The sequence below is a fragment of the Prenolepis imparis genome, unplaced genomic scaffold, assembly GCF_030444845.1.
Source record: "Prenolepis imparis isolate NDT839.2.m4 unplaced genomic scaffold, iyPreImpa1.0 SCAF_9, whole genome shotgun sequence".
Taxonomy (NCBI): Eukaryota; Metazoa; Arthropoda; class Insecta; order Hymenoptera; family Formicidae; genus Prenolepis; species Prenolepis imparis.
In genome coordinates this window covers 3,446,190-3,473,034 of record NW_028141167.1, presented here as the reverse complement: position 1 = coordinate 3,473,034, position 26,845 = coordinate 3,446,190, and the positions used below count along the sequence as shown (strand labels likewise).

Here is a 26,845-nt window from a genome sequence, read left to right as displayed (position 1 = left end):
CAAATAGCATCCTCGATACCGACATCGCGCATTTCGACGTAGAGCCAAGTGTAAAAATAAGAGCGAGCTGTAACTTACGAATGCGTTCTGCATTCTTCTGCATTTAATTAGAGACCCCAGTTTCCACGAATAAAAGTTTTCTCTTTGACGGGTCGATATAAAATTGCCAAATTATAGACCTATCTTCGGGAATGTCGGTAATTCTACCAAGGGAAGGAAACCAGATATAGCCCGACATAAGGACGCTGCCGCGCGCGCTACCTTTTTTCACTACTTTACACGAACGGATAAGTCTGTACACTGTAAATTTCGTATGTATAGGGTACAAGTTTGATGTGTTCGTGCGCGGGGAAAAAAATTTAATTTCGTTCGATCTCAAATAATTGTCAAGAAAATTTAGTAACATATCTGTGTGTGTGCACATACCTTTATACTTTAAATATATACATTATATATTTTTTCAATATTATTTTTATTGCAAATATATTATTTTTCAAATAGCATTTGTAAAAATGCATATATGTATATAAAGTAAAATTTGGAGAGATACACGGAGCGAAGCAGAATTAAACATGTTGTACAAAGTTACCCGTTCGGGTAAACCATAGAATCGTGTATGTGTTGTCCGCATATGTACAGAGTTGCAGTTCAAGAGAGCTAGCGGAAAAGGAGAAGGTAGCGCGTGACCGCCCTAAGGTCGAAACGCGCAATGTCGAAGAGGACAGCGACACTTTGGAAAGCACCACCGGTACAGGAACGGGGCCAGCTTTCGTGCAACGGGAGAAGATCACAGAGCGGAGAGACGCGGAGGCGCCTGCGCCCTCGGGTATGCCGGAGTTCCTGCGTGCGTTTCCATCAGTCGGGTCTTCAACTCCGGACCGCGAGCAACGGCAACGGTTTGCGCCGTCGTCCGCGTCGCGACGCATCCTCCCCGACGAGGTTCCACCCCTTCGGTCGTAATCGCGCCGACCTATCCCACTGAACGACCAGAGAGAAGAGAGAAGGAGCAAAGTAGAGAATCACGTACGAAATTTCGAAGGCACGCCGCACCTCGCCGAAACGATTTCTTCTCTGTTATCCTGCTTCGTCCTGCTTCATCTGTACGTCCGTAAATTCGCGATCTCGTAGTCTCGTACTCTACTTGTATAAGGTCGAAACTTACGCCGAGAAGCTCGAGCAAAGTTTTGCGCGAGCGACCGCGAAGAAAATCCGCGCGGAAAAAATTACTTATATCGGTCAGCACACTTTCTCTGGAATTTATGAGCGGAACAGATGCGCCCTGACCCGCGCGCAGATTTTTATGGAACGTGAACCTGTCCGCGGAATGACAACCGAAATTTTCGGAAGAACGGAAGGGTGGAGAGAGAATGCTCGCGAAAAAATCGCGTTTATTAAAATCAGATATCCTTCGTTGTAAATAAATAATATATAATATAAGAATTCTCTTTACATAAAAAAATGAAATTTTTTTATATATTATATACAAGTAGTGATAAGTTGAGAAAAAAAATAGTTAAAGATTATTCTTGCTTATTACAAAAAAATAGATGATGAATTGCGTGATTTCACTGAATAACAGTAATCGCTGCAATATTTTTTGCAACATTGTGTTTCGTTCATATTTGAGAGAAAAGTTTAATTAAGTTCTGCATTAAGTGGAAAAGTGGAATAAAATTTCTTTATAAGAACCCAAGTTTTGTCGGAAACAATTCCGACAAACTGCGCGGCGATTCGATACAATTGTTGAAAAGCACGATCAAAATGTTTACCGTAAAACGCAGCTGTCAGATGCATCTGTACCGATTCGCGTGTTCGTTCCGAGAAAAAGTCAACTATCAGCGATAGTCGTATATCTTGCAGGTCGCTAAATTAACTTGTCAACTTTTCCACGTCACGCTAAAATATGGGCGTTCGCGCGCATCTTCGAATATTAAACTAACAACGTCGACGAAGTTTCCTCCGCGCCAATTAACGTCCTTTAATATGCGCGTTCGTGAAAAAAATGTCAAACGATGAATAAAAAAATGTAAATCGCCGAGACGACTTGTGTTTGATAAGGGAAGGGAAATTATGCATTTCCGTGAGTGACATAAATTTTGTTTTACCGTAAATTCGAACAAACACCTGATTTGATATATAAAGCAATGATAATATATCCGCAGTTATTTCAAGCTTTACACTATATATTCATATCTTAAAAATATTACTAAATTAAACATACACGCACATTGACTGTAATGTACGAAAAATATATTAATACACAATTATTTAATATTTATATTACATTTTTGCATCGATCGATATTTAGCAGCTTTTGAAATAATGCGTTCGCGGATAAATATTCCAGAATACTTCGCGGAAAAAAAACAGGAAAGATACGGTATTTCATTTTTCAGTTAAAGAGCACATACATATACATGAGCGTGTACAAACATATGCTCTACCGCAGCGGTTGAAAAGGCGCGGTCGTCAGCGCTAATTAATCATCGGTATGCAGATAAATGCTGTGTATCATGGCGATAACCGGGCGTGAGAGCGGGCGGCCGCGTCTGCCGATAATTATGAACAAGCTAACTCATTAGTCGCAGTCGACGTTAACGGCCTCGTTGTTGCACGCCATCGCTCGCCACGGGTTTGTCCGATCTTCTATAAGCTGTCGAATTACTAACCACGCTCGCGTTAAGAAGATTACGCATCCGACGTGACGGGCACAATGAGATTATGTGTCAGAAAGAGAGCGCGCATAGACAGGATAATTATAGGGAATTATCCCTGTGATGTTCAACGTTTATGATAACTCGAAATATAAACACTGACGAACGGATTACAGACATCAATTATACCTGAGATCGTGCACCAATTCGATCGCCTTTCCATAATCCGATACGACGCTAACTAATCTGGTCTTCATTATGTTGACGAGAGTAAAACTTTAACGCAGGAGATAAAAATCAAGAGACGAAGAATTTTACTCGTTCCGCGCAAAAAAAAATTCCAAATAACATTATTTTTCCGCAATATATAATCGCTTCTAGCGAATATATGCAATGTATAAGCTGATTATTGCCATGGATATTAATTTTTAATTATAAGTCACTTTGTATGATGCACTAATACGGTTTATTATAATATGAGCTATTGTGTAGCGCGTTAACGAATTAATTTAAAATCCAAATCGAACTCGAGCACCCAGTAATATATTTATGCGTATTTTAATCTCGCAATAATTACATCGACCTCTCGCAATTCGATTCATCGGACTAATATATTTCTCATTAAAGATTCTTCCGCGATAATTCTTCCGGTCTACAAATTACGAAAATCCACCTCTCTTTACAGGTCAGCGGAAGTTAGAAAATATCCGAGTCGACCGCAGCACGGCGATCCATTACCAAGTGACGTCGAAGCGTCGGCCGCGAGATCCATCTCGCCGTTTTTCGAGTGCGTATACAATTAAACGCGGAACTTAATCGAGTGCGTCGAATTCATCGCGACAGATTTACGAGCCGCGTTTTGTGACAGTGCCGCGTGACATTCGCGGACACGATTATGAAACGCCGTCGCCGATGCGAGTGATTTAGTAATAGTAATAGAGAGAGAGAGAGAGAAAAGAGAGCCACACCCCCGAAGCTGCCGAGAGAAAGAGAAAGAGCCGTGCGTCGCGCACGAAGGATACCGGAAGATGGATCGCGTATCAGAAAACATCCGGGAACACTGATCACCGACCGCAGGAATAAAGAGAAAAACCAGGGAAGATATTTTCGCACGTTCGGGTAGCAGGACGCCTTCGACTCTCGCCGGTCTAATTAATCTTCGGGACGTAACGAGCGGGGCTGCCTATGGGATTCCCATAGCACGACATCCCACAGAAGGGGACTTCCCCGGAGGTACCTCTTGTGAAACTCTCAGCTGCAAGTGGCACGAGCTACGTAAGTAGCGCGAGAGCCGATTTATCGGACTGCGAGTGAAAGATTCGATATTTTTGAAATGTCAACTTAATATGCAGAGCATTTTGACCAAACGAGAAGTTTTAATTTCCTTAAAATATACCTAAATAGCGCGCGATCAAAGCGCGTCAGAACACAAGCTCAAGGTCGACGCCGACGTAAATTAAAGACCATCGACATCGATAACCTTGCTTAAGTGGTTTCAACCAGCAGCACTTTACATTGGCGAGAATCGTGGAAGGCGATGTGTCTTCGATTACCGAGTGACTTTAGATCTCTCGAGCGCTGGCGAAGAAATCGATAAGGGTCGCTATTCGGGAGAAAGGACCTTCGATCCTTAAAGGCTAGTAGAAGGACGACACAGAAGCTGGAGAAAGCTCTGAAAACCTGTCCCTGAGCAAACTATCAAAGCAAATCCCTGAAGCGACTCTGTGCTTCGACAGTCATCTTCGCCCTCGAAGAAGTTGCAGCGGATGGGATCAAAGTGAGAGAAGCACAAGAAATACATTTCGCAAATGATTAAGTATAGTTCGATCGAGGAAGTGCTCATCAGGCAATTGATTTCTCAATCGATGAGAATGAATGCCGACGAAGAATCAAACCGCAAACGTTCGAACGAGTAGCAACAGTGATAAGCGGCGCATTCGGAGTAGCATACTTCGGAAGATTAATTCCGCAAGTGGCCCAAAGAATTTTGAATTACGATAGCAATTGAATGAATCGATCGAAATGCGCTGCAATTTCAAAGATCGACGGTTGCATTAAGAGGGACGTTGATTTTGCCGCACGAAGATATTAAGTGGCGGAACGAGCGCAAAGAGGGATATCCCGGCTGGAGAGACAAGAAATCGGAAGAGACACAACCAGACGGAATAAGAAGCGCGGAGGCAGCAGCTGCATCGGACAGAGTCTATGGCAATGAGGACGAAAGGTTAATCTAGAAGGTTGGGTAGAACGAAGGGGAAAGGAGGGCTCGAAGTAGCTATCGCGGCGGTAAAAAGAGTAGACCTTCGGACCGGCTGAATGTGAGAAATTGGGGTGGGCTCGAGGATGTGCGAAGACGAATGCGCTAAAGATAAGAGCCGGTTCTGAAGAGGTGGGCAAACGCTGATCCTTGAACTCTGTTATCCTAGTGAGGGAAAAGAGAAATCGACCTCCACGTGCGCGGTGATAAAATCGAGTGCGTAATTCGAGAGATCTTATCAGTGAAAAACATTACCGGTGCGATCTCGATCCCCAAGAGCTATTAAGATCTTGAAGAATCGAGTCTGAGAGTTTTTGAAAAAATTTCGGAAGATTGCAATAAATCGTCGCCGCGCCGAAAAATTCATCTTAAGGCTAGCCGAAGAATGATCGCGTTAAATAATCTTTTCGACAAAATTAACTAGACACGCGATCGGGACGAAGGATCAGGTCCTGTTACGTTCGGTCATCCTGCAACCCGGTTGAAGAAAGTGCTGCGGTGGGTTAATGGCATGAGGACATTAGTAAGGACGTGCTACGGGTCTAGCGAGGAGGAGGATGAGGATGGTGGTGGGCGTGATGGTCCTTGGTCAGCTACTGACGAGGATCCTGCTCGCGGCCCACGCAGGGGATCGCCTCGCAGCAGCTCGCAGAATTCTCAGGGACGTGCCACTGATAGATGGGTAAGTTAAGTCTTACGTACAAACCGAACACGTTTCAAAAAAATCGCAGTACATTCAACGTATCACTTAATATATAGATTCTTCTCTTAAAATATCTTCTGAATATTTTTAAATTAATTTTATTGTGCAGTATAATTACTTAAGCAAGGTTATTAATTTCGATGGTCTTTAATTGCGGTGAAATAATGTCGTCTAGAATTTAATAATTGTCTTAATCTCTTAATCTAAACGCAAATGTTTGAATTGCAATAAACATAAAATAATTTTATTTTATGTTATTGTTTTTTTTTGTTTTTGTTTTTTTTAATTTATCTGTGCTCGCGAATGTGGATGGTGAATTTGTTATTATATATTACGCCTACAGCCATTTTTGTTCCGCAATATTTCACAAAGCACTTACAAACGGGAAATATATGTGCTAAACTAGTGTAATTCGCGTCCGCGAGGAAAATAGAGAGGAAAACTTTCACAGATATATGAAAAACTGAAATATTAAAAAGCTGCCATTTTTAATTAACGTAATTAATATTAATTTTAAAACAATACGCGTTTGTAACGACGCAATCGTACAAATTTAAAATGTCAATGTCGCTGTATTTTGTAAAAATTTCTGACGCCAGATCAAAAATAATCAAGTTATGCAGCAAAATAATCGCGTCGTGTTTCAAATGCAACAAATGCAAATGCAACAAAAGTTCGCGCGAAAACTTCCGCCATAAAATTCTGACGAAAGTTAATAGAATGGCGCGCCTCTCGTCTGTTCTTTCACGTATCCCGTTCGTCCCTTTGTAACGTTGACGAGCGACCAAAAACGCAAAGTCGAAAATCCAACGAATAACGTGAATTCTATCGTATAATCGTTGGCCGTGGTACAACGAGATGCGAATTTATAGTCGGCGAGAACAATGTCATCGTAACGACGGTCGACATTGTATAGCCAGGCGTGATTCTAATTACACCAGGAATTAGACTTCAAAGGAACGTCTTGTCCGATTTGCTATGACGTGTTACATCTGTATGTGTCTTTACTACCAACAATTCTATTACGCGAACGTTCTATTGACCGACCCTTTATTACTTGAAAGTAAAATTGTTATTGTCATGTTCAACGGGAGTAAAAGTAAATTATCTTTAGTATTTAATATGATAATCAAGAGAAACTCGCGAGATTGGAGTAAGAAATTTATATATATAAATGAGTAATAAGTCAAAAAAGTGATAATAATTATTAAAAAATTAATATAAAATACTTTTCGGCGTGAACACGTTGTGACATATAATGCATTTAATATTTTTATAATTATTATTATTCCATTTTCGATTTATATACGTTAATCCACAGAAGTTATTTATTCAACAAAAAATGTTTCAACTATTCTAATGCGGACTATGTACACGACATTAAAATATTTAAAAATTTCCTAGACAAAGTTCGAAACTTCTTCGCAGTCTTGCAATATTTACCGTGTAATGTTCGAAATTGGAGAGCAATGCCGCTTGGTATTCTATGAACCAACGATACCAATTCCACAAAGAAGGAACGTACGAAAAACAAAAATAAGATCAAACTTGAGAATGCAAGGAGAATTAAAAATAACCAGACAGCACTGCGCAAATAGGATTCGTCAGTCTATCGGGGCCACCACCAGAATCGCTTCTTTATTCGAAACAAAAAAAAAAGAACCAATTGAATCATACCAGTCTTAGAAAGAGAGTCGCGCATTTTCGCTGAGATAATGAGAAAGTTTTGCGAGCGCAGAAAAGAAAGGACGTTAATGGAAAGGAGAGAATAAAAAAGAAACTCGAGAGAATGGAGTAGAAGGTGCATCGGTAGGAGACGGTAGGAGGATGAAATTTACTCGGGAGAGTGGCCCGTGGCTGTTGGCCTTCGGGTTTCTCGGGTTACCGGAGGTAGATACGAATTTCCGGTTCTCTTATGCTGCTACAAACTCGTGTGTGTGTCTCTTCCATCTATTTCCGTATATTTCTACTTCGCCCGCGTGTCCATATACAAATATGTACACTCGCGTGTATTCGCCATGGGAGTATTTATATCGATATATCTAATACACGACATGTATGTTCATAGAGAGTTTCAAATCTACCATATGTTTATAAGTAAGTATAATATAATTTGAAGAATTATATTTCGGCACGGTATACATGTGCACAGCAATATCGGTAAAATCAACTCCCCCCAACTAAGTAAACTTTAAGTAATAATCAGCATTCGCCGCTGCGAAACACGTCTTTCCTCCGGAAATCCGAACTCCGATTCCGCTCTGGACATTCTCGGAGCAAACTCCGTGAAACTCTCGAAAGTGATTCCGATAAAAGACACCGGGGAAGAGGCGCGCCAACGATTTCCCCGATGTCGGCTAGCCGAAGGCAACTCGTTACCGATAACGAGTGAAAGCCTTGTCGGACGCATTGTGCGCCAAATAATAGTTCGTCCCTCTTGCGTGAAAAAAAAAGAAGTTGCCGCGGGCAACGAGCGCCACGTGTCGTATTGGTAAAAGGTAAAATCGAGAAAAATTGTACGCCAAGTTTCCGAGAGATTGGAAGGAGGATACCGAGCTTGAGTTTTATCCAAACAAACGACGGACAAATGCGATAGATAAGACCGGCTCTCGATTGTACTTCAAGTGCGCGATTATCTCGATCCAATATTAACGCTTAAAGATCCGCGCAAATGGATGTTGAATGGATACGGAATGCAGAGATACAGGACGCAGAAGCCGGTAACGTGCCGTACAACGATTGCGAAGCAATCGGTGCGCATTTATCCTCCCATCTGCACGCATTACGGATTCGCGCGTCGGCTCCCGCGAAGCTCAACTCTCAAGATGTATATTTGATACTCTATGTGAATCGAATTTTCATTCGATCCAAACTATTCATGTAATTTTTGTAAATAATCGACGAAGAAAAACGTGTAATTCTCTTAAAAATTTTACTAGATCCCTTCACTTCATCGATGCGACTAAAATTTATTAATAATCTAGAGAAGAACAACAATAACGGAAAATTATACACGGAAAAAAAATATTAGTAACTAAATTTTAGGTATCCCTATATCTGAAATTTAGTTAGCATGCCTAAATTTTAGCTATGGTAACTAGTATTTCTAAGCTATAGTTTAATAGAGAATTTCTCATTAAATTATAGTTAAAAATATTAATTACCATAGCTAAAATTTAGACATGACAACTAAATTTCAGATGCAATTAAGCTAATATCTTTTTTCTCCTGTAAAACGCATAGAAGAAAATGAGCGAAAATTACAAGAATTGCACTCTTGTTCTAAGAACAAGAAACGCGGTTTTTAATCCTGTCGGCACCGTCAAATTAGTATATTCGGTCTGTAATTGAAATAGCTTAATGCGGCGTCGCTGGATAATTAAACCGACGATGAGCTTTCCGCATCGGAAGGAGCATTTCGCGACCGACAGTCTCAAAGATCTGGGAAGTAACGCTTTCGTAAACCTGATAACCACGATGGACCAACGGCCATAATAACCTTGTTACACCACCGCTGTTTATGGCTTTCGTCGCTCGTCGCGGAAATATTTAATTACCCTCTTCGTAATTCTCTCTCGGTTAAACCGAACCGAGCGGAGTTGATGGGATCGTGAGTTAAAGGGCGGAAAGGTATATACGGTTCAACGAAGGGTGGTTTCCAACACGTTGCCGTAACACGAAAGACTTCCGGGTGACGCTACCGCAGGAAAGAATTGCGGGAACCGGTCCCGATGTTAACAGCATGCTCCGACTATTCAGCTCGACCGTAACATTCTCGAGACTTCTTCGGGATGGCGGTCGTGAGAATGTCCCGAGTGCTTTTAATTATTTGCAATTACGTTTCTTTTTTCTTTTCGCGTTCTTTCATCGCGCCACGACAGACATTACGCGCGATGAGCAATTTCACGCCTTCCTAAACACGCAGAAAATTTCAAGTCCCGAAATGTGATCTATATTTAATGGAAATGTTACCCCCTTTTTTTAGTCGAGCGGCGCATTCGTGGAAAGTAGGACGCGCGTTTGTACCATAATTAGACGCATATTATGCTCTCGGTAGCAAAATTGGCGTAATGTCGTCGAAATAATGAAAATGCAAACCATTTTAACCGGTCTATACCCGTTGAGGAAAATTTCGCGATATTAAGCGAAATGCTGATGTAAGCTTCTTCGTTCTGCAAAAAGCGGAAGTAACATAGAGAAAGAAATACGAAGACATGAAATGAGAAAATAGCTTTGACATAGACAAAATTTTCAAAACTCCATGGAAACTACATACACGACCCGTCTCCTTTAAATTGACAAAACGATACACACACACTCTTCCTCAAATATAACAAATTATAAAAACAACTTTTCTCGTACTGTAAAGTTTGTTTTGCTGATGTAAAGAATACGTTATTTTACTTTCATTGTACGCGAATTTCCGATTGACTGCTCTCAAGAAAATATCATACTTAGAAAACTATTGTATTCCTCACATGTGGCAAGATATAAAACCGTCAAACGCGGAGAGATCAATGGAACGTTGTCATACGCACGTTTCCTCACGTCAAAGACACTCAATAGGATCGTAACTTTCTTTCCGGAATCGAACACATTCTAAAGAATCATCACGATCGCAATACTCGTAAAACTTCGTCATCGACGCTGCACTCGAAACTAAACGTACAATATCTGATTATTCCATCTCGAAGACTTTTTGGAAAATATGAAAACGGTTGCTATAGGAAACTATATTTTTACATATAGCGAAGTCTTAGCTCTGCTCCTTCGTCTGACTGTGTTGTAACATTTGTATACGAAAATAAAAATCAGAAAAACCGCAAGGCATTTTCAATTTACTTGGAATCTATTTCGTCGTACGATTGCAGGCGATTTCATCGAACGCAATCGAATCCGCTCCGCTTTCGCGGATATGGACGGGGGTGAGAAGTAATGGCATTCTCCTTTTCGATCTCTACCTGCATCGAGATAAGAGGAAGATCGGAAACAGGAGCTATAGAACAGGTAGCTGAGTTAACGATGTATCGTTCATTAAAAAAAAGATACTTTAAAAGAGGATTTCCAGAAGTCGTATATTTTCTCTTTTATGTTATTCCTATTATTTTCTTGGCTTATCATTAAAATCTAAAGATGTAAGAGTAACACAATCTTTCTTTTATGCCAAAAATCATTCTAATCTAATTAAATTATTTTAGAAGCAAGTGAAAAAAATTGAATTTTTTTATATTCACATAAAGAATTAAATCTTTGAAGTATTATTAATATTACTCACAGTAGAGTCTTTCTTATGTTTTCTTATGATAAAATAGCATGAAAAAAGAAAAATATTTAAATATTACTTTAGAAAAGAGGGTGGTGTCTTGCGAAACTAATGAGCAGTAGTAGCCCGAACGCAAAGTTCGATATCGGGTTCGTTAATCTAAAATTTTCACGAACATCTTCAAACGACTTTGCTAATTTTTTGCCGCCTTTGGTTATAATTGATTTTATTAACGAGCTGCGAAGTCGTCAGACTTGCGGAACTTGGATGGGAGCTTTCGTCGGACGTTCGTTAACAGCGCGGCGAGATAGAAAGGAGACCCTCTGTCTGATAACGATCGAGATCCCATCTTCTCGTATCCTTCCGTTTTTAAATCCGCCATTGTACCAAGTAATTCAAGGGAAGAAGAATGGAAACGAATTATTGGCACCGTCCACTAAATCCATTTGTAAGAAACGGAAGAATTGTGAGGGGCCGGTCACCGTGAGATCGCATTATAACGCAACGGACGGAGAGGAGTCTCGCTCGCTACGGGATTTACGTGATCGATTGATGGCTGGCCCCGACGTTGCTTTAAAAGTCATTCTCGTAGGAACTACGTATCAATTTCGCGCTACGTCGATTACAAAATGATACAATGGCAGAGCCGCCGTTGCGGATTCAATCAAATAATCAAAAAATTGGGAGCAAGAGCGGAGGGGGGAGATATATCGTCGATGTGTGTCCTTCGTGCGCGGTGTCGAATGCAGAAAAAAATTGTGTATTAATCAAAATCAGTCAACGTTATAATTAATTAAGTTTCTTCCGAAAGATGTTTCCAAGCCGCAAATTTCGCATGGGAGGGAAGACAGATGGCGGCGTTCATATCGGGGGCATCTCGAAATTCGGACAAAAACACGCTAGGTACTAATCCGGGATCTCATTCGGCCAACGCTCGCGTAGTAGACGGATTAACGAAGTAATTTTCAGTGCATAGGAAATGCCGAGAGTAAACGATAAACCGACCAGGAGACAGGAAGGCGAAAATAGATACGGTTGACAGATTAGCGCATAAAAGCGATTCAGTCGGTATGTATATGAAAGAAATTAACTTATACAAACAACGTGAAAGAGAGAAAATATTTGCAGCTTTAACCATCTACACAGATGGAATAAAAAATCAAAGAAAGTAAATGGATGTAAAAGAACGTAGGGAAAGAGCAAGAGATATTCATAGCTAGAAGATCATGAAAGATCGAGATAAGCAAATAGAGGCGAGCAAATTCACGAGAAATATCTGTCCTGACAAATATCCGGAAAGGAAGACAAATCTTCGTAGCTAGGACGGTGATCGTCGACGGCAAATGCGGTAAGGCTAATTTTCGGCACTATGCGCGCTCACCGTCTACGATATATATGTGTACGCGGCAGGAACCGACAGAGACATCAACTTCCGGTGGAGTTAATGTAGCAGCAACGCATAACTCGATTTCATGGAGTTGCTCGGACGCGTTCGGCGCTCTTGGGGATCTCTCGGGGATGCGATCCTGTTCTCTGAAATCGGATCTGGATCTTGAGTCCAGAAACGTGACTGAAAATTCCCGAATAAGGTCCGAGAATCAGGGCGAAACGACGGGATACGCGCGCACAGACAAAAATCAAGCGACGCAAACTTTTGCGGAACAACTGTCACGAAATTTCATTGATTCCGTTCCCGACCACTGGTTCGAATGGTAAATTGAGAAAATTTGCTTACCTCGCTTATTTCATTAAAGTAGCCAAAGTTCGCATTCCGCGCAAATGTCATATTGACAGAACTTAATTTTCACATCATGATATTCTAACTTGTATTACTTGACGGAAAATTGCGAGGGACAAGAGATTTGAAAATGTGCAAAAGCGCGAAATATAATAAAAAGTGATCCAATAAAAATAATAATTTATGCGTAAATGTTTCGTCACATAAAAAAAAATATATATATATATATATTTATTTATTTATGATTACTGCTTTTAATAATTAATTTAATTTAATACAACCTTCGAATACATAATAAAATGGTCGGACGTGATAAAACGGTAGACAACGGTAGATACGTTTAAAATTTTTTAATCTTTTACTCCATAATGTAACATAGCCCTCGCGAGTTTCATGAATATTTGAATATATGAGGCAGTAACGTTTGCGTATGCTGGTAGGGTTAATAAAAAAAAAGTTAATAATGTGTAATAGAGACGTAGCACGCAAATAAAGTGGGGGACTACAAAATAAATTGTCACTGTTACGGGAAGTATTAGCCTTAAAATGTTGCAAGTTAGTTTCCTGAGAGAAGGGGAGAAACTTTAAAGAGGTACTAACGAAGTTTACTAGCGACTCTGCGGTTAGAGTATGGTGTGGATTAGATTTTATGAATCAAATAGAAGCGACCGCGAATGTATCACAAAAGTGATACATTGCAAAGTAAATGGCGGCGAACAAGTTAAAACGTTAAGAAAGAAAAACGTTTTTCGCATAATATATAATGCCCATTTATTCCCCTCTATTATAATCAATTTCTATTAAATATTTATATTGAATATCACGGTGAAAAAAAAGGATAGTTTCACGTTACCCGACATGTTTGCAATGTTGACTGACATTTATTGATAGCGCATCCGTGAGATATTTCCCGAAGCCAGCAAAACCAGCGCTGTTTCGTTAAAGTCGTGGAAAAAAAATCGGTCGACAAATAATCTCGATACACCGATATGTATGCTCAGCCACGATCGATGTCTCCAAAAAGAGATACACGTTCGAAACGATTTGTCAAGCAAACGTATTTCGAAAACAGGAAAAATCGAAAGATACGAGAGTTGCGTGCATCCGCGGCGGAAACAGCGGTGTAAAGCTAAAACGCGCACGGGCGGACGTGGATCTTTATTGAAATTACTTTTAATGGCCACTTTAAAGCGAAAAGCGGTCGCTCGAATCAGCCATGGGAAACCTCCGGGAAACGATCGTGCCGCTAAACTCCTCCCCGTTCGTTCTGCAAAGGCGATGGCTCCGAATCGCGTCGGCACCCAAGACCGGAAAACTTATTTGCATGCCGAGTAACGTAACCGCAGCCGGCAAGCGGAATATACTCGCCATTCATATGCATATATGGGGACCAGCCACCTTATCGCGCTTTGCCAATTAACCACTGCTCACACCACCCACCGCCCCTTTAACCGGTGATCTCGACGGTAACTCTCGTCGCTTTGGCAAACGGTGAAAATTCGTCGGTAGTTTGGCGAAATCGACACCGGAGCTATCTCGGCTCTTAGACACGCGTTGCATCCCCTAAATATGCATGAGAAGATCACGAAGAGAGGAAATTTAAAAGTACGGGAGATACATTCGCAATTATTAATTACGCTATTTAGCTCGACTTGGTTATTTGCGGCAACTTGAGATTTAAGTAGTAATGCTTAGAAAGTGCCCGGCACTTTAAGCGCGATAATTTATAAATCGCGCTGCATTTCTCATTTTCATTATCGCTTTTAACGTTTACTTGTTTTCAATTAATTATTTTTCAAGAAATATAGATATTTAACAATTAAATGTCAAGCTGTCAATACAGAATTTATACAATGCGTATTTACGTACACGAGATACACAATTGACGATCAATTATTATCGCGGAAAAACAATAATTGTGAAATAAATCGACATTATATCTTTAAAATTTGATAACTAAATTAACTCGAAATTGGATAGAAACAATTTATATTTATGGGGTGTACTCTGTAAATATTTCTCTAATAAATTTATTATTTTATATTACTTGTCAAATAAGACAATTTTAAAGTTTCTGTAATTTTCTACTTTTATACAGAAGTTTTGGTACCATAAATCCAAATACCAAAATTCATGTCGGATATATCTCGCCTCTTAGACACGCCCTCTGCTGAATATGTATGAAGTGTTAACGGAAACGTACTTTAATAGCATGGAAATACCTTCATAATTATTATTGCACTAACGTTTTAACTGAATAGTAACGTGCGCTACCGTAAATCATGTATTATTCCTCTAGCCTATACATTCAAAATTAAATTAAAACCGAGTGTTTATAATTTGCAATTATAAGATAATGATTATATTAGATTTGCAATGATAATTTAGATCATGAATTTGTAATCATCTAATATTCTGTATACGCTAGGTAAATTTGTCTCATGTGTATTCTGACAGATGCCTCGTTCTATGATAAATAAATTAGATCGCGAATAAATTAAGAGCCAAATTGCTAATAAGCTTATCTTACATAAATAACCAACTTTTATAATTCTATTAAATAAATAAGAGATATAATAAATCGTTTGCGGCTAAAACGAATAAGCTGATTTCCACGATGTTCTTTTATCGACAAATGCAAACACGATTTTGGCCATGGGCCAAATTCCACGCAGGGCACTTTTATGAATTACTAAAAATTTCCTATGTGTTGTTAATGGCCGTCCCGAAAAAAAGATTCGTGCCAAATGACGATTACACCGTCGTACCGAAATTCTCTGCAGTATAATGCAGGATATGATAGAAGTAAATCACTAGACGCGCGCGCGCGGAACAACGTCGATTAAAGGATTAATTATACTCGGAGCTCGGAATTACACGTGGAGTTATACGTACTTTGTTGAAATACATTTTATTGGATATTCTCGCGAACACTTCTCACACAATATAGTTTGAATGTCTCGAGACTCTCTGCGTGTGTGGTAGCCCACATGAAACAAAGGACTTTACCGGCGTTTGGTCACACTATCCTGCATGGGCGATCCAATGGACAAAAGGACTCGGGATCTCTCTCTCTCCCTCTATTATATATATATATATATATATATATATATATATATATATATATATAATCCATATGCATGTACACAGGAAGTCTCCATTGTATCTGTTTAGCCAACCAGTGTACATATACATTTATAGGCTTAGCAGCTCTCAAACAGTCTATTCTATCCCTCTTTCAACTCGAAATTATTTTCACTTTTGGCAAGTATTCTTCTCTCAAAAATAAAACTTTTCGGATAAACAAAGTTAACAACTTGACGTTAATTCAGGAGTGCACCGCAGACGCACAAAACGAACGTATGAAACAAACGCGGTCTGTGTTTATGCTCTGATAATAAAATTATTCGATCCTCCATAAAGCTAAGCACGCATTCAGACGCTGTCGGACAGAATGGCACGCGCATCCTTGATATTTAAATTAAGTCGGATATTCGCGCGCTCTCTACCTCGCATATTCTCCAAAATGATCGAACTATTATTCGTAGAGCAAGGGAGAGGAGAAGGAGGAAGCCGACGCGCTATGTACGCGAAATGCTCGTTTGGTTATCTAATTCTGCTGGAAGTTAGGCGCCTATCGCTCCGCATGCAAAGTGCATTCGAGAGGGTACGGTGCGGTTAGTTACAAACGGACGGCAGATCCATCGCTGATTCGGAGCAGATTTGTTGGGGTAACAATGTACGTACATATCCGCGCAAGTGGCGCGCATCTCTTCGTTGTCGGGGTGTGTCTGTGTGTCTGTGTACATGGAGTACCGAAAATTCCTTTACGTTAAACTATGCCGCTGTCTGCTGACTTACGATTAGAGTAAATTCCGGAAATGCAAAGAATATTTCGCGTTTCAGCAAGACGAGTCTGTCAATTTTGCGTCTTAAGCTAATTAAGGTAATTATTGCTCCCTCAGCGATTGTTACAACACGAAGAAAGACGAGAAATTTTCATTTCTCAGAAAAAGACATGTATCTGCCGTTCGATTAGATTAAGGATTAGCGAAATTTAGCGAAATTTAATAAAATTTAATTTAACGCACTTTATAGATATACATCCTAAAGTTTAGATTATCGAAAATTAGATATAAAATAGAGATTATAGACTTATCCAATTATCACAGAATATATAAGTTACCTAGGAAAAATATGTGAATACACGCACGGCTTTATGAAAATTGCAACGCATTAATGCTTCCGAAAAAAATAGAACTAATTTATTATGCAATAAATGCAAGTTATAACAACAAAGCATTTGTCAGAATGCAAACCATATGCATTAAAAAAAGAAAGTATATAGTAATGCCCAAAGTTACAAAATGTATAGAAATTCACATATGAATAACGCGTAAAAAAACTATTTAATGTAATAGTCTACATATTTCAATTATATTAAAATGTATACATATTCAATATATCAGAATAAATGAGAAAAAATTAATTTTAAAACATATTTCTAAAATATCAAATTTTATCATTTCATATAAAACTAAATAATAGATTTAACATAAACACATACATGAAAACCTAAATGCAATTTATAATATTTTATTGTCAACAAATTAAATTAATATGCAAATTATATTAATATGGAAAATGTGTTTATATTTAGTCAATTTCAGCTAGAAAATGATATATAGAAAGAGATTATTCTTCTCTAGTCTTTTTCTCATCATTTCATGTTATCAGTTTTGCTCTTCATTATTCATCCAAAATTTTACAAGTTTATTTTCTGCAAATTATTCTTTATTTTATATAACTTAGAACATTAAAATTTTAATTATCAATTTATATCTTATATATGTTTTATTTAAATTTAATATATGTATTTCGCTATTAATAATTTTAATATCAAAATTGGAGAAATACGATACACATGTTTCAGATTATGTATATAATTAAAAGAGAAAATATATTCAGATTATATATATATAATTTAATTATGGATTTCCATCAGATATAGTTTTCGATATCATTTGTATATATTCGTATTTATATGTATTCGGATAAAACGGTATTGTGCAAATTCGGGCATTATTATACATACATAAATATATGTACATACATTAAGTATATATATGTACAGATGACAGATAAATTCACTCACCAAGTTACATCGGCATCGTGCTACATGCTGCACCTGGAACAATATTCATACAAATTGTTATAATGTAATTCATACATATACATAATATCTTCTATATATATACTATATATATATTTTTTTTTCTTATTCTATATTTTTAATTTAAAATATAAATAGAAACAGAGTAATAGAGGATCAATCAAATTAATTATAATTTTATTTCCAAGAACTATTTATTATTAATTTTATTTATTATTAAAATTATTATTTTTTTGTAATTAAATATATAAATATACAATATAATTTTTTATAATTAAATATATAAATTTTTATAATTAAATGTATGAATATTTTTTTAATTAAAAATATAAATAACTTTTTGTAATTAAATATATAAATTAAATACATAAATATTGTATATATTTTTATAATTAAATATATAAATCAAAGTTATTCTCAATTAATATTTCAAAATAATATTTCAAAACTTTTCAAAAAAAAAAATTATAGATGAAAAACTGATTTTTTATATTTCTGTATCATAAATAAATATCAATTATAAAAGATAAGTAATTCTAACAACAAATATTTAAACTAAATTTATATCAAACAAGTTTATTTACCAGCCAATATTCGTTGTCCAGCTTCACCAGCTTCTGGAATCAAGTTGACATCCGGTTGAGAAGAAATTCGAAGAAACTTGAATACACTTGAATCGTTCGGAAAAGTAAAACTAATTAAGATCACGTGAAATAATTAAATTAATGTCATTTGTCCGACACATTCCGATCACGATTTTCAACACTTTCGATTTTCGGCACTCCCGATTTCCGACTTTTAACATTTTCGACGCTTCCGATTTTAAGAATTTTCGACACTCCCGGTTTTCGGCACTCCCGATTTCCGATTTTAAACATTTATCTCGATTTTCGATATTTCAGATTTTCGACACTCTCGATATTCCTTTATGATGTTCATATTCGCCAATTATTCAGACTCGGTTTAGCACATATCCGCCATCGGCACAACCTAAATTAACATATAATAACAATTGTACAACTATTATACATGAAGCGATTAATGTGAAATGGATGAAAGAAATTTCGTTGTCGCGCATCAAAACGCAATAGCGATAGATTACGAACATTGAGAGAGATTAATTACAATCACGTGCATTACTTATTACCTTGTTACGATTACTGTCCGTGGCAAAAATAAGCAATTTCGATGATACGCATATCACGCACGCATTATAATAAATTACAAATTTTCGATGATGAATATTCACACCGACGTACACTGACAGATTGCCGAAGGTCGTGTCGCTGTGTGTGTATGTGTTGTGTCGCGTCGAGCAAGCACGCACTACACATTCCTTCGCACCGAGCAAAGGTAAATAGATCCTTACGAGACCGCTACGATTACAATAGCGCATTCATCAATGTAGTATTCGATCGTAATTCTCTCTCGATACTTCGAACTCATCGTAACATGTCACTATTATGCCCCGACGATATTTCCTTCATTCATTTCACAATCTCGCTCTACAAAGAGGATAAAAAATATGAAATAACTTGTACGAGTAATTATCTATATATAATTGTCTATGTAGAATGCACATTAGATTAATTTTTTAGATGTACATACATGCATAAATATCGTACGTACACGCGCGTTCAAGAATTGAGGCATTTACCATAAAAATGAATAAACTTTTATACGTAAATATAATCGACCAAAACTTTCCGCTGTGAATTTATACATCTTATTATATGATAATTAATATACAGAAATAAACGAATAAGATAGTAAGATAGTAATTGTGCTTTGTGCTCACGAACAAGATAGTAATTGTGCTCACGAATCGTTGAGGTTAGATTAGGTGTCTCTGTTATGAATTCTCAAAATATTGTTACAAACATTGAAAATGTACGAATACTTACAATAATTCAGTCTATTTGATACTGCAATCGACTCTTCCGATGTTTTCAACCGCGAGTCGCTCTTTTTTTACGTACAAAATCACGAAAAATATACGAATTTCGAGTGCTTGACGCTAACTCTTCGCGCGATACAGCAACAACAGTACAGCAGCTGTAGTCTGCTCGACCGAACTATCGATTCGATATATCGGCGGCCATCATGAGATTCCATATCGATGCATCGCGCATCTATCTTCTCGGTACATACACTCGGAAACCTTTATCGTTTAAAATGCATTTGTTAATTTCGTTATTGAAATATATTTATATGCACTGCTGGCCATTAAAAATTGCACACACACACACACACACACACACACACACACACACACACACACTATACACACATTTATATATATTATATTATATATATTTATATTATATTATACGTACATTTATATTATATTATATTTATATTTTATTAATATTATATATTATATTATATAGTAATGCAATTTTAATGACCAGCAGTATATATATTTTACGATTTATTATATTTATTATATATATATATTTTTTATATGTGTCTCTACACAGTCATATCGCATCGTTCGATAAATTCTCCAGTATTGTTATAAACATTGAAAATACACGGTCACTTACGATAATTCGCTATGTACAGCGCTGTAGTGGACACTCCCAATATTTGTTTCCGGTCGCGAGTTTCATTCTTTGCATAAAAATATGAAAAATATTCGGAGCAATTTCGGCACGTCTTGACGCTGATCGTTCGCGACACGTAATGACGTATGACGTATGACGTCGCGTGACGCATCGTTTTCCCGCGCGATTCGCATCCGTTCCTCCCTCCTAAAAAAACATTTATATTATATATTACCATTTATAGATGTTGACATATATGATTCATTAATTGATAGTGCCATATTTCTTCTTGGCATTCTCTTATCATTATACGCGATAAAAGAAAATTAAAAATACCTTGTAATTAAAACGCGCGAAAGAGAATAACAGCGACACAGTAAGCAATAATTTCACAAAAGTGACGCAGTGGTACCAACGTTTGATGTTTAAATGCACACCTTAGGGCCAATTTCATCAAGCCTCGTTTAGATGAACCAATCATCGACATTCATTCATGTCGATGGAACCAATGATTAGCAGAGTGACCAAACTCAAGTATTCACATCTATGAATTTCATGAATACTTTCATCTATTGACTATCTTGCTAATTTTAATCATCGGTTCATCTAACCGGACTTGGTGAAATTGGTCCTTAGCTGTACATCTATCATTAAATGCAATTTTGCAATAAAAATTTCGTAGAAGACATGATAATGAAGGTATAATTATATATATTATATCACTACATATAGATAAATGCAATAATGTCACGTCTGACATTCTCGGTGACAAAATCGATCGAAATAAAAAGCAATTTTTCTACAATTAATGTATTTCTTGTATCATTTTTTAAAATAAATTATGCAAATTATTTTTTTATATCTCTCGAGTGTCATTATTATACACAAATTAAATCAATCTTAAAGAGTACGAGCTATTTCCTTCTTGATCATCTTTGTTTTATATGCAGAATATATTTATTCTATTTATTTATTCTATAATATATTGATGTCATTCCGCGCGTGTATAAAATTTATATTTTCCGAGAAAATAAAAGTTATACAATACTTATGCTTATCTTGGAAAAAGAAACTTAATATGCAACATGTCAGTGAATTGATTTCATGTCTCATTTCAGCAAAAATGCAGACACATTTCTTATTTATATGAAGCATCCCTTGTAACTTTATGGAAAATAAGTTTGATACAACAGCTACCGAGTCTACCGCAAGTTGTACATCACGTAATGCTGTTGTAAAGACCAAACTTTAGCTATCTAGAGTTCCTTTGGTTACATTATAGAATGGAATTACAGGACATCGAATATTCTTGCTGCAATTAATGCTTTATATGATTCATAGTAATTAATTGATAGTACCTTATTTAGAAAGAAACAATTACACTTTAAATACAAACTCCATCAAATAATGAAAAATAATATAAATGCATTTAGTATAATAGCTAATATTTTTCACAAAATCATTTGAAATATTCTGTCATTAGCAAGTTATGTTGATTGCTCTTTCTTTTTAAGAATTGCCCTGCTTTTTTCTCTGGAAAAATTACGAAAATATTCGTGTAACTTAGTAAAACAATTTTATTGGAAACAGATATTTGATAGAACTTTCAAACGCAAAATGTATTCCTTATCATGCGTAAAAAATGCGTGTTTCACCGGAATAAATTTATCCAACTGTTTGACACAGAGTAATATGCCATATTTAGTTTAAAGAGCATAAAAATCACGAACGCATATCAATCGATATTTTTCCTTTTTCTTCAGGCACAACGACCTACCCTGGAACATACGGAAGTTTCTGAAGAACCAGCTAAGGGAGTTCAGGTTTGATGACCTGAGGGACACTCATCCTTGGTCACGAAGCGCCTGGAGCCACACAGATCTCAAGAGATTAAAGGAAGGCATGGTTGCAGCGCAGGTGAGTTTAATAATAACGGCAATAACAAGAGTTCCCCAAAGTTATTACTTCAGCTAAAGTTCGTCGAACCAATCGCCGAATTGATTGAATGTTTCGAAAATTTTCCATTCAATTTCAAGCATTCAATTTTACTACAATTAATTGCTTTTAATATTTACATCGCGAAAAGGCGACTTACACAGAGAGAATTTTCTCTTCGAATTTTCCACGAAAATCATGGTAATCATGAGATGGTATGAAAAGAATTTTATGAGAATTTCTCTGATTATTATCTAATTATGTTTGATAAGCGCAGCTTTACAATAATTTATTCAAGAATTTAATTGTATTGCATGTAAGTATTATTTATACTTATACATAACTTATTCAATTCCATATAACATCATATAAGTATTCAATGATATATTATTATAAAGTCGAGTTACCAACAATCTTAAAGTATTATTGGATTTTTTCAAAATCTACACACAAACAGAAAGAATTTTTTCTTAGAATTTACCCTGAAAATCATGGTAATCGTGGGACAATATGGTATGGAAAGAATTTTATTAGAATTTCTCTGATTAATATTTATCACGATAAAAACTAATAATATCTATCACAATAAAATATAAAATATGTTTGATTAATTTTACTATACATATATAGTTTAGTAAAATTTTACTATATAGGTTAGTAAAATCAATCAAGCATATTTTATATTTTATTGTGATAGATATCATTATTTTTTATTGTGATAAATATTAATCAGAGAAATTCTCATAAAATTTTTTCCATATCATATTGTCCCACGATTACCTGGTAATTTTTAGAGTAAATTCTAGAAAAAAATTCTCTCTGTGTAGATTTTGAAAATAGTCCAATAATACTTTAAGATTTTCGGTAACTCAACTTTATAATAATATATCATTGAATACTTATATGCACTGGCGGATCCTGGGAAGGGGGGGGGTTAAAACCCCCCCTTGCAAATTAAAAGAAACAGTTTTGCTGAATTTGTTTAAAAAATATAAATAAAGAAAAACAAACATTAAAGAGCTATCGACGTCAGGATCCGCTAGTGTATATATATAAGTATAAGATATGTCGTCCTATGTCTGACTTAATCTATACTTAATTCCTTGAATGCGTAATGAGTATAATTTGCAGTGTATTTATACATACATATTATATATATTATATAGATATAAAGAATTTCGCCTAATTATTTTCGTGCAACGAAATTATCTCATCATTTCGTCCTATGTCTGACTTAATCTATACCTAACTCCTTGAATGCGTAATGAGTATAATTTACACAGTGTATCTTATACTTTTATATATATATACATATATATATGTATAATATGTATAATATATGTATAAAATATATATAAAATATATATATATATAAAAGTATAAGATACACTGTAAATTATACTCATTACGTATTCAAGGAGTTAAGTGTAGATTAAGTCAGACATAGGACGAAATGATGAGATAATTTCGTTGCATGAAAATAATTAGGCGAAATTCTTTATATATATACAATATATATGTATAAGATACACTGTAAATTATACTCATTACGCATTCAAGGAGTTAAGTGTAGATTAAGTCAGACATAGGACGAAATGATGAGATAATTTCGTTGCATGAAAATAATTAGACGAGAAATTATTTATATCTATATAATATATATATATATATACATATATATACACTGGCGGATCCGGGGGGGGTTAACCCCCCCCCCCCTTGCAAATTAAAAGAAACAGTTTTGCTGAATTTGTTTAAAAAATATAAATAAAGAAAAACAAACATTAAAGAGCTATCGACGTCGTTGATCCTGGAATAAAAGCTAATCATGAAACTAAAAATATTAAATAAAATAATTTTGCAAAACCCCCTCCATTATCGAGGTCAGGATCCGCTAGTGACTTATATGATATTATATGGAATTGAATAAGTTAATAAGTATAAATAATATTTATATACAATACAATTAAATTCTTAAAAAAGTTATTGTAAAGCTGCGCTTATCAAACATAATTGTTAACTTTTAGATAAAATTTTAATTGCGTTAATTATATATATTATGCTCACGAGTTCAACGATTTCTATCATTTTTAAGACTATAATTTTACATTAGAGGTATAAATTTATAAATATATTATAATTATATTAATTTTTAGCAATAAAAATATGTATCGCATAATACCACGAAAAGAAATTAAGAAAAAAAGTACTCTTATCGCGAAATAATTTTAATTTTCCTGAATTTTCATAAACAAACCTGGCAATTAGTCGAGCTTAATATGCTATTTTCACCAACTTCATCGTAGCTCGTGAGTGAAAATTAAATCTACGCGAATGAGGGAATCGCATGTCGCCTCGAAGCTACAGTACCGCCAAATTGCAATTAAATGTTCGCACGTAGGATTCGACCTGCAGAATCATCGACAATTATAACTAATTTAAAGTCATGTTAATGCAGTCTGATTTAAATTTAAGCGGTTGCCGACTCTCAGAATCGCGTGCAATTGGCCGTTCAATGAAATGTACGTCATATTCTGTGATGCCTGTTTTGTTCATGCCAAGCATGGGATTATTAATTTATGGCGTGCTGTGTACGTAACTCGGCCATAAATCAAACAGCAATGGTGCCGCGCCTAATAGCAATTAATCGATTTTGCGAAGATTTCGTATCTATGTTTAGTCAAACGCGTAACGCTTGCAAGCTTGGAAATATCCCAATGCCCGAGTTTACGCAAATATCTCGTAATTTCTATCCCAACAGATATGATAAAATTTACATCACAAAAGAGGATTACGTGCTATGAAATGTGAAATGCCACGGTAATAAAAAAAGCTATTATCGAACATATTGACACAGTGACGGAAGAATTAATTATCTATCGCGTTACATCGCCCGAAACAATTCCGTGGGCGAAAATTTTCCGATAAATACGAACTTATCCGGAATTACCAGCGGACTCCCCATCTCTTTTTTCGAAACTCGGAATTTAACGAATATAAATTCGGTCTTTCCGATCGCGCAGTTAAAGCTTTCGCGCGCGCGCTCCGACCGAGCGATCGTTAATAATCAGGGATTAATCTAAAATCGCAATTAAGATCTGACCATAAAAAATCGCTTCTTGGTTCAATTAACGGCGGAAACGGCTCTTTAACGACCCGAGGAAAATCGAGGCAAACTTGGGCAATTAATTTCCTTCGGTTGCTCTCGCCGTGCTTCACGCGCCGCCGAAAATTTACCACGACACGATCCCCTTCCTCTCTTTGCCCCGAAATACCTTCGATTAATCCCGCGAAAATCCTTCTCGTGCGGCTCTCGGTATCGTTTCGAATAAACTTCGACATAGCGCGCGAAACTTTGCACGGAGAATGTCTATCGAGAACGGCTTCAGACTACATCTAAGAGGTTGTCTAAAATAATTCGCTACGAAAAACTGAAAAGTTGGAAGATCGGGTAAACAGAATTATAAAAAAGATTTTGATATACTGACAATATTAAATGCGACTTTTTCAGAAGAAAATAAATATAAGGAAGTACAAAACTAATCTAAGAATAAAAAAATAAAAAATTTATGTTTGTTATTCGATACCAAATATTAACGATCAAAGTACATCGCGAATAATTATGAATATAATACGAATATATTCGCGGCAGAATGCTGTACGAATTCTTTTCAATGATGAGATTTCCTACAATTCCAAGCGTTTTCATTATCAAAAATTACTCCCCTTTGTACGTATCGCGAGTTTATTGCGTTTAAAGCAACTCTCAAAGACGAGCAGAAGCGGGAAATTTATTTACGGTACTTGAAACGCGCGCGGCCGTGTCTCTGAAGAGTCCGTGAAGTATATAGTCGAGAGTTAACATAAAAGAAGAGAGGGAAAGAGATAAAGACAAGACGCGAGCACATACACACACATACAGTCGCAAAGTAGCCCCTGATAGAAAGTTTTGAGGGAGAAAATGCGTGCGAGGATACAAAAATATTCCTTCGCGAAAAACGTGTTCGAACGTCGAATTTGATGGAGCGTGCTGCATATATGTAAATCGTCGGCGTATAGCCCGCGGTACATTCAAACGAGGATCTTGGCTCGTATTAAATAAGCAATGCGACTCGATAGCACGGTAATAGCGCGGGTATACCGGTCACAGACCCGTTACGAGTTTCGATATAGCGCGGAATCCATTTAAGAGAGAAACCGATATCGAACCGGGCGCGGAAATGCAGCGTGTACGGTAGCGCGATATATTCTTAAATGCATTGAATCTCGGATTAAATCGGAGGGAGGATTAGAGGATTTCGGTTTCTCTCGATATTCATTTTCGAGGATGCCGCGCGCATCCCGCGCGTAAATCCGCGCTCTTTCAAACGAGAGAGATTCGAGGCCCCTCGTGCGGGGATATGTGCCATGATGCACGCGAGATCCGCATTACGAATTAACGCGAACGCGTTATCCGCGTCGCTCGTGCCGGTGTCGTGACTGGTAAAGATAAATAATACATCGCGCGGAGGTTACATCGACATGAAACTTTCAGTTACAATGGAACTTCGACGCGCGGCGGGATGCACAGAAATTG

At 36.7% G+C, this 26,845-nt stretch overlaps 2 protein-coding genes across 7 annotated transcripts in view; one reads left to right on the top strand and one right to left on the bottom strand.

Annotated features, from left to right (window-relative positions):
• LOC145940774 (uncharacterized) overlaps positions 1 to 26,845 on the bottom strand; it is a 225,604-nt gene that overhangs the window by 156,804 nt on the left and 41,955 nt on the right. For 3 of the 5 annotated variants that reach the window (XM_083046295.1, XM_083046297.1, XM_083046299.1), the window contains 4 exons: positions 20,335 to 20,541; positions 19,693 to 19,949; positions 18,373 to 18,778; positions 17,771 to 17,803 (listed from right to left, as the gene is read on the bottom strand). The gene's annotated coding sequence lies outside the window, so the exon portion shown is untranslated. The remainder of the gene's footprint in view (positions 1 to 17,770; positions 17,804 to 18,372; positions 18,779 to 19,692; positions 19,950 to 20,334; positions 20,542 to 26,845) is intronic. The other 2 variants (XM_083046296.1, XM_083046300.1) reach the window with 1 other exon arrangement.
• Positions 873 to 26,845, top strand: part of LOC145940765 (dipeptidase 1) — an 83,639-nt gene continuing 57,666 nt past the window's right edge. The window contains exons 1-3 of one of the 2 annotated variants that reach the window (XM_083046284.1): positions 873 to 1,023; positions 3,340 to 5,593; positions 22,098 to 22,251. In XM_083046284.1, coding sequence (XP_082902410.1) covers positions 5,469 to 5,593; positions 22,098 to 22,251 — 279 coding nt within the window. In that variant the 5' untranslated portion in view covers positions 873 to 1,023; positions 3,340 to 5,468. Of the gene's footprint in view, positions 1,101 to 3,339; positions 5,594 to 22,097; positions 22,252 to 26,845 lie in introns of both variants that reach the window. The other variant, XM_083046283.1, reaches the window with a different exon arrangement.